An 8,656-nucleotide genomic window follows, 5' to 3' on the forward strand; every position below is an offset into this window, starting at 1 on the left:
CAGGAACAGTTAGGTGTTTAAAATGTAACGTAATTGCAACGAATTAAGTCCATACAATACATATTTGGTGATACTATAGAAAGGTAGCAAGCTACTTTAGACCCTGCTCATCTCAGGGTGGGGTAGGAGAGGTAAATTATAACTTAATTGAGACTTCACCCAAGCACTGTAGCAACTGGACCGTTATGCCTCCTAAGTGTTTTTACTCTACAGTTAGGGTTTCAGCATCATCCTCAACATACCACCACTAAATCTGACAATGGCAATGAATGTCATTTTTCCTAATTCACCTTCAAGTTCGATCTACTCCTCCCACTTACCTCAGCTCTCGTCTCGTGTCCTCTCTCATGCTCTCTCTCTTTCCTCTCCTCCCCTCCCATAGATATCTGGGGCCAGACTCTGGTGGACGAGGCCCGTGCAGGCAACATGTTGAGGATCACGCGGGAGTTCCACCCCGTCTTCACCGAGCAGCTCACCACCAAGCTGGCCTACCTGACCTGCAAGGCTCAAGCCTAGAGGAACAAGTAAAGGAAGAAGACTTTGATATGTGTCCTAAATTGCACCCTATACCCTAGTGCACTACTTTTGACCAGGTCCATAGGGAATTAAATAAACACTACTTTTCACCGGGGCCCGGGATAACACTTGAAGTTCATACAGTTATTTTAGTTATTTTGCGTGTGATATATAAGCCTACTGCTACTACATTTAAAAAAAAATGTCGAACAAATAGACAACGGGAGATGAGGGTATGAAAATAAAGGTTGGTGTAAAATAAAATACATTTGGGGCTGTCGACTGCCAAATTTGTTTGGTATCTTATTCTGCCTCTATACAACTGTGTATGTGTTGTTTGTTGACAACCTTGTCATTTACGAAGTTTTTTGGAACAGATTCCTTTTGGAACGTTCCACAAATTATACCCACCCGATAGAGGAGGCGCAACCAAGAAGACTAGTAATACTGCATCAGATCTGTGTAGTTTAAGCTCTGAAAAGTCCAAACGAGAGGATGTGTGGTTAGAAATAATGATGCAGTTCGTTGGGGTTACAAATAAATGGTACTGCAATTTAGTTCAGTTGAATTACGGCTCATACAGGAGTTTATTGACATTATATAGTATATATAATTGAAAAACAGCAGTGAAAAGTACAATTGTGGATATACAGGTGCAGTTGGGTAGAGGAGAAATTAAAACATTAATTCGACAAAAAATGGGTTAGATCGCTGGCAGAGACAATGGGATGAAAGTAGTAAAGGAAGACGTTTTTATAGTACAAGAAAATATGTACAGGAGATGGTGTCATATAATGAGAACAGAAGGGAGGAGGTTATGTTATTATGTAGGATGAGATTCTGGCATATGGGATCGAATTTATCTTTTGATAGGGGAACATGGTACTGGAATGTGTAATGGCTATACGGTAGAGGAAACGGTTGAACATGTATTACCATTTTGTGGAATGTGTGTAGGTTGTTTGACAGGGTCAGAGGTTGGATGGGAGTGGGTGGTATTTTGGGTGGGGGTGGTGGGAGTAGTGAGATTTGTACGGAGTTATTTTATTAGAAATCCAGGGCTAGTTAAGAGAATATCGTGGCATAGATAGGTCTTCACACTCCAGTACCGTAGGTGGCGGTGTATGCACTTGTCAGTTAATTGCGATTCGCCAATAAAACTTAAGATGAAGAAGAAAGGCAACGCAACTACTGCGGTACGTTTTGAGTTGGCCTGCCTACTTACTTACTTACTATATCCTGGAAACTTCCGTTAGAAACTGACTTTTTTTTATTGCTATATGTAAGACATAAGCTACATTGTAGCCAATATGTTCCTGTCCGTAAAGTGGCCGGTTTAGATTGTTGTAGCATATATTTTTGCGGTGAAACCATATTCAACTCAATTTAAAGACGTTGGATGTTTATTTTATTTTATTGTTTGACTTTACCATAAGGCGTCTGAAAAAAATGAAAGTGTGTTTCGTCGTGTGTGTGCTGAGCACGGTGGTAGTTTCTTGTTCGGGAGAAAATAGTCGCTTCGAGAAGTCATTCAACTATTCCCCGGGAATGATGCAAGTCCTCCGGGAGACGCTCACGGATTTGTCCAAGGAGGCGCACGGTTACCTGGTCCACCTTCTCGGGGCAAGGTCCGTTGAAAATGCACAGGAGGTGAGGAACAAAGAATAGACGGCTCTAAGTTTAGATTTAACAGTAGTTCGAATCATAAATTCTTAGTCTAATGATGTCAGTTCCTTTGTCGAATTAGGTAGGTGTAAGTAGTAACAAGTCGGCCATATACGGGAACCCTTATGCACGCTTGTTTTAGTTCCGGATTTAGTGACCCAGATGTTTGCCTCAAACAGAACCCTCTATCAACTCCCTCTCGACCCTCCTATCAGTGTTTCTTTCAGGTGGTCAAGTATCTGGCTGAGGCAGCGGCCAGTGGAGCGAATGTGGTTATGAAGTACCTCGCCCAGTTCCTGATGGTAGCAGGAGTTGATGGTAAACAGCTGGGATCATTCGTTATAATATTAAAGGCAAAACAGATGTTAGATCAACACTCCTATTCCCACTTTAGGAATACAGGCCCAGAAAGCTATTGCAATACTCTAGTCATTCACCAACACTGTTCCCAGAGAGCTAAAGCATGTCACGTGCAAGCTTTTGTTTCAGCCCAGCACTAACACACCGAATCAATGTCTCGATGAGCAGTTGGATCGGGTGTGTTAGAGCGGGGCTGGAGCAAAAAACCTGCACAACCAGTGGCTCCCCGGGACCAGGGCTGATAACCGGTGCACTATTCAATAATGGAACAGACAGTTGTCAACACAAAAATAATCATTTCAGATAAGTCATTCTATTGATTGATCCCACATCGTGCAACATCTCAACACACAACCCATATACAGTGCGATGGTACACTCACATTGTCATTTACTGTAACTGTTCTCTGTAGACACACAACACAAAACCGGATGAAAGTCTGACCTGCCAAGGGAGCCCTTTACCCACTGACAGACATGCCCTGGATTAGGTGTGTGCGCCAGACGGGGAAAGCTTTTTCTCCACATTGCCAACAGTAACCTACTAGGCTTTGTGACTATAACTACCGGTACAATAATTACATAGCAACATACTAAAACCACATTTTTGCCAAGTCTTGGAATGGAGACAAGTAAAAGGGAGCATTTTAAAGATTGCTAGACCAGAAAATGCACTAATATCATGTGTATCTATTTCTTTCTCTCCTCCAGTTGAAATGCCTGTTAACAGTATCACCCCAGATGCTGTGGTCTATATCGGTCAGTGGCTTCTGCTGGCTCTCATTGGCTACTGGCTGCTGTCCCTGGCCTTCCGATTGGTGGCGTCCACTCTGAGGCGGGTCCTGTGGCTACTGAAGCTGGGTGTGGTTTTAGGACTGTTTTGCCTGATCCTAAGTGACAGCAGTGCTGGAACGGAGACTACGGCGCTGCGATTGGCCGGCCTGGTGAGCGTCTGCGTCCTATTGGGTATCGGGCATTCTGGCACCGGGGGTGATAAAACCTACCTGGAGGATCAAGTGAGGGTGCTAGAGAGACGAGTGAGAGAAATGGAGAGGAGGAAAGAGAAGTGAGGGGTGGCTGGATGGGAACTGAAAGGCCTTGTTTTGTACATTAACCTAGGTCTAGGATCGTAACAAGGACGTTGTACATAAAGTTTTGTTTAAAAACAAATGGTATCGTTTTGCATAATGAAGCACTTTGCCTTTTTCATAAAGATCTTAGTTAATGTGTGTGAGAAACAGAATTGACAGCAAATATGATTAGCTTGTTTTAAAGGAAACAGGCGGACAAGAGTATTGTGTTTTCTGTTTATTGAGGTGGACCCATGCATGTCCTACAATAAATGCTTTTGATATTCGCAGAATAGAAACACTAAACATTCCATAAGGTATCATGATATGTCATTGGAAATCATATTTTTCTTCATTCTCGCGCCTTTCCAGTTATGGCAGCATACACCACAAACAAGTTCAAATAAAACAAAACTGATGCATACTTCCTATTACCTACATTTGAGATCTGTCCAAAAGTTTAAGCGTAATCAAGAGGCCTTCTCATCTGCCCTTCTCCAATTGAGATTTTACCTTGACCAACTAGGGCCAGGAGTTTACTGTTCTGGTTACATGGTCTGGAAATGACCTCTCCCTGAATATAATCATGTAAAATACATTTCTCACCCCCTGACCTGACCAGGGGTACATTCATTAGGAACCTAATGGAAGCAACTAGGTTGAAACGGGTAGGGACTAACTGAATTTGTCCCAAAAAGTTGTTACCGTTTGCTTCATTGTGCACTTATGAAGACACCCCAGGACAAGAAGGCACTGGATGCGTTTGTGTGATAAGGCTTAAGCAAACGACTAGGTGAAATCGGGGGAGGAGCAACGGCGACAGCCACAAGTTTGGGCACGTGGTTTTGCACCAAATCTCAGACGAACATGGCAGTGTTGCCATTGTTATGAAAGTATTTCTTTGTAACGTTAAAATAATCACGTCTCCAACTTCCATATCACACAATCGTAATTTGAAATCATGCGGGTGTACATTGTACAAACAATGAGACTCGTATCACATTCATTTTGTATATATCCACTGTATACATAAATCAAGGCAAAGTTGGTTCCTGTTTCAGTCATGTCTTTGGTCACGTTCGTGTGGGTCAAACAAAAACAACCTAATGATTGGTTGACAATAGAGCCTCCCACAATGCAGGTGATGGCTGCAGGAGGAAGTTGGTGAAGAGCAACTGCAGAAACTTGCAGTCAAAACGTCATGACCTTTTTTTGTAAAGCTCATGCAGTTGACATTTAGGCACAAGTGGGATCATTTTTATCCCCATAATGCATCACACTTTGAAAGGTGGTGGCCACTGACTTGACAAGTGATCCGCTCGAACTGTCTGTAAAACCTTCAGGAGTGCGTCATTATTTAAGAGACAAATAGGATTTTATATTTAAATACCAAAATGAGCCTTTTAAACCAAGATGATGTGTGTTGCAAATGGCACCCTATAGTACACTACTTTTGAGGGAGATGCAGACGATGTATAGCATCTTAATAAAATAGCGCCCTCCCAGTGTATTAATAAGTTATTTAACTCTACATACCCACCCTGTTGAAATGACAGCAGTTTCATATGTATAACTAAAATGATACACCACATGCATATAATGAAAAACGGCTATACATTGGGAAGTAAAGGCATTTCTGATCGTATTTGCATGCATATATATATATATATATAAAAAACACACACACACTTTAAATATACACAACAGGAAGTGGCTACCTGACTGGCGGAGAGCTTTACTTGGTCTACCGAGTGGATGATAAGTTGTCCTAGCATCTTCTGATTGTATGATTAGGAGTGATATGGGTTCTGATTGGATTATGATACACTTAGGTTAGGAACCATCTAACATCAAGTTGTAAAACGCTTCCCCTTTAATATTTTGTTCGGCACTAATATTCGTTATTATCTGGGGTATTATTGCTTAATTACCATGATCATATTATTCATAGGGTGTGGTGGGAATGGATATTTTCATTTGTTTACTTGGATTTATTTATTTAAAACAAGAGTTCTGGCAATGAGGAATAATATTTCAAGACAGAATCCAAACAAAATGGAAGGGGATAAAAGCAACACCCATATTTTTGGAGAGATTGTTTCCATACAAATAAAATATTTACAAGATTGTGTAAATACACAGAGGATGCCACAGGGCAGGCATTAGAGTAGTGCTGTGGAAATTACCACCAGGGAAAACTGAAGTCAAAATAAAATGTTCTTTCACAGTAGTTCATCTATTTTTCTTCTTTCCTCCTCCTCTTTCTCTCCCTTATTCTCTCTTTCTCTCTCTTCCAGTCTCTCAATCAAGGTGTTCCCTCGACTCCCATACTGGTCACTGCTCCCGACTTCAACTGACCAATAACAGCTGCTTAAGGACTTTAACTGACCAATCCCATCTGCAGACAGATGTCCACCAATTCCCCTGTTATGATATTAATGATTTGTCCACCACAGATGGTTTGTTTAAGTTTCTACCATTGTGGCTTTATGTTATTGTTTTTGAATGTGTAGCATGAAGCTGTGGAATTGATATGGATGTGATTCCATAATATTTAAAAACATAAATAAATGTAACCTTTATTAATTTTATAATGTAAAATTCTTATTTACAATGACGGCCGACCTTATTATTTAGTGTTTTACTACAATGCAGTGCTAAATAATGGTTTAAATTTTCCCCAAATTACTCATTTGTTTTGTATATTTTTACCGAAATAAAATAATTCATATAAAAAATACTGTTCTTCAAAATGCATCTATGAAATTACCTCCATCTCGCTCATCTTCTCTCTGGATAGTCAGGACAAAGTGTTGTCTCTCTCTAGAACACAAGTGAGACCTGTCCGAGCCAGAACGGCCCGTAAGGGCAGGAGCCTATCTCCTGTTTCTGAAGCGTGAGACGGCTTGATGTGCAAGTACACCCCATGGGCAGGAATGATAGAACAACATGAAAGTTTAGAGAGCAATGTCATCAAATGTCATCTTAAGACTCCCCAGGAAGTGTTTCTGTAACCCGGTTATGTATCTGCTCTGGGAACCAGATGGAACCTCCTGTGGAATGGATGGAACTGAATGAAACCATATGGAACAGTTGACTTCAGTTCATTTGCAAATAAATTCATTAAAAATCCTACAATGTGATTTTCTGGATTTTTTGTTCCTCATTTTGTCTGTCATAGTTGAAGTGTACCTATGATGAAAATTACAGGCCTCTCTCATATTTTTAAGTGGGAGAACTTGCACAATTGGTGGCTGACTAAATACTTTTTTGTCCCACTGTATGCACATTTGTCATTTTGTGCCACCAAAATAGGCATGTATTCAGCTCAATATAGGGCTTTGCTACCACCTAGTGGACATTATAAATTGTAAGACAAAAGCAAAAAACAAATCTGGCCATTCATCTCAGGCGCCGTCCAACGGTTGTGTTGGTTGGTTGGCACTGGCACCTTGATGAGCAAGCTAGATTGCTACAGGAACAGTTAGGTGTTTAAAATGTAACGTAATTGCAACGAATTAAGTCCATACAATACATATTTGGTGATACTATAGAAAGGTAGCAAGCTACTTTAGACCCTGCTCATCTCAGGGTGGGGTAGGAGAGGTAAATTATAACTTAATTGAGACTTCACCCAAGCACTGTAGCAACTGGACCGTTATGCCTCCTAAGTGTTTTTACTCTACAGTTAGGGTTTCAGCATCATCCTCAACATACCACCACTAAATCTGACAATGGCAATGAATGTCATTTTTCCTAATTCACCTTCAAGTTCGATCTACTCCTCCCACTTACCTCAGCTCTCGTCTCGTGTCCTCTCTCATGCTCTCTCTCTTTCCTCTCCTCCCCTCCCATAGATATCTGGGGCCAGACTCTGGTGGACGAGGCCCGTGCAGGCAACATGTTGAGGATCACGCGGGAGTTCCACCCCGTCTTCACCGAGCAGCTCACCACCAAGCTGGCCTACCTGACCTGCAAGGCTCAAGCCTAGAGGAACAAGTAAAGGAAGAAGACTTTGATATGTGTCCTAAATTGCACCCTATACCCTAGTGCACTACTTTTGACCAGGTCCATAGGGAATTAAATAAACACTACTTTTCACCGGGGCCCGGGATAACACTTGAAGTTCATACAGTTATTTTAGTTATTTTGCGTGTGATATATAAGCCTACTGCTACTACATTTAAAAAAAAATGTCGAACAAATAGACAACGGGAGATGAGGGTATGAAAATAAAGGTTGGTGTAAAATAAAATACATTTGGGGCTGTCGACTGCCAAATTTGTTTGGTATCTTATTCTGCCTCTATACAACTGTGTATGTGTTGTTTGTTGACAACCTTGTCATTTACGAAGTTTTTTGGAACAGATTCCTTTTGGAACGTTCCACAAATTATACCCACCCGATAGAGGAGGCGCAACCAAGAAGACTAGTAATACTGCATCAGATCTGTGTAGTTTAAGCTCTGAAAAGTCCAAACGAGAGGATGTGTGGTTAGAAATAATGATGCAGTTCGTTGGGGTTACAAATAAATGGTACTGCAATTTAGTTCAGTTGAATTACGGCTCATACAGGAGTTTATTGACATTATATAGTATATATAATTGAAAAACAGCAGTGAAAAGTACAATTGTGGATATACAGGTGCAGTTGGGTAGAGGAGAAATTAAAACATTAATTTTGACAAAAAATGGGTTAGATCGCTGGCAGAGACAATGGGATGAAAGTAGTAAAGGAAGACGTTTTTATAGTACAAGAAAATATGTACAGGAGATGGTGTCATATAATGAGAACAGAAGGGAGGAGGTTATGTTATTATGTAGGATGAGATTCTGGCATATGGGATCGAATTTATCTTTTGATAGGGGAACATGGTACTGGAATGTGTAATGGCTATACGGTAGAGGAAACGGTTGAACATGTATTACCATTTTGTGGAATGTGTGTAGGTTGTTTGACAGGGTCAGAGGTTGGATGGGAGTGGGTGGTATTTTGGGTGGGGGTGGTGGGAGTAGTGAGATTTGTACGGAGTTATTTTATTAGAAA

General features: G+C 41.0%; 1 protein-coding gene across 2 annotated transcripts; it reads left to right on the forward strand.

Moving 5' to 3' along the window:
- Nucleotides 1-1,682: 1,682 nt before the first annotated feature.
- LOC115145769 (voltage-gated monoatomic cation channel TMEM109-like) lies at nt 1,683-6,753 on the forward strand. 2 transcript variants are annotated; one of them, XM_065004042.1, is made up of 4 exons: nt 1,683-2,166; nt 2,397-2,499; nt 3,252-3,484; nt 5,908-6,753. In XM_065004042.1, exons 1-4 carry the CDS (start codon nt 1,966-1,968, stop codon nt 5,965-5,967), a joined length of 597 nt encoding a protein of 198 aa, XP_064860114.1. In that variant the 5' UTR covers nt 1,683-1,965; the 3' UTR covers nt 5,968-6,753. The 2 variants fall into 2 exon arrangements, with proteins under 2 accessions (XP_064860114.1, XP_029543137.1); XM_029687277.2 differs by lacking the exon at nt 5,908-6,753 and having other exon boundaries at nt 3,252-5,442.
- Nucleotides 6,754-8,656: the final 1,903 nt, after the last annotated feature.

This window comes from Oncorhynchus nerka, linkage group LG18 (assembly GCF_034236695.1).
Source record: "Oncorhynchus nerka isolate Pitt River linkage group LG18, Oner_Uvic_2.0, whole genome shotgun sequence".
In the NCBI taxonomy this organism is placed as follows: domain Eukaryota; kingdom Metazoa; phylum Chordata; class Actinopteri; order Salmoniformes; family Salmonidae; genus Oncorhynchus; species Oncorhynchus nerka.

Coding starts and splice junctions, on each gene's coding strand:
- LOC115145769 (XM_029687277.2), top strand. CDS start 1,966: ATGAAAGTGTGTTTCGTCGTGTGTGTGCTGAGCACGGTGGTAGTTTCT. Junction 2,167..2,396: donor CCGTTGAAAATGCACAGGAG/GTGAGGAACAAA, acceptor CCCTCCTATCAG/TGTTTCTTTCAGGTGGTCAA. Junction 2,500..3,251: donor GATGGTAGCAGGAGTTGATG/GTAAACAGCTGG, acceptor TCTCTCCTCCAG/TTGAAATGCCTGTTAACAGT.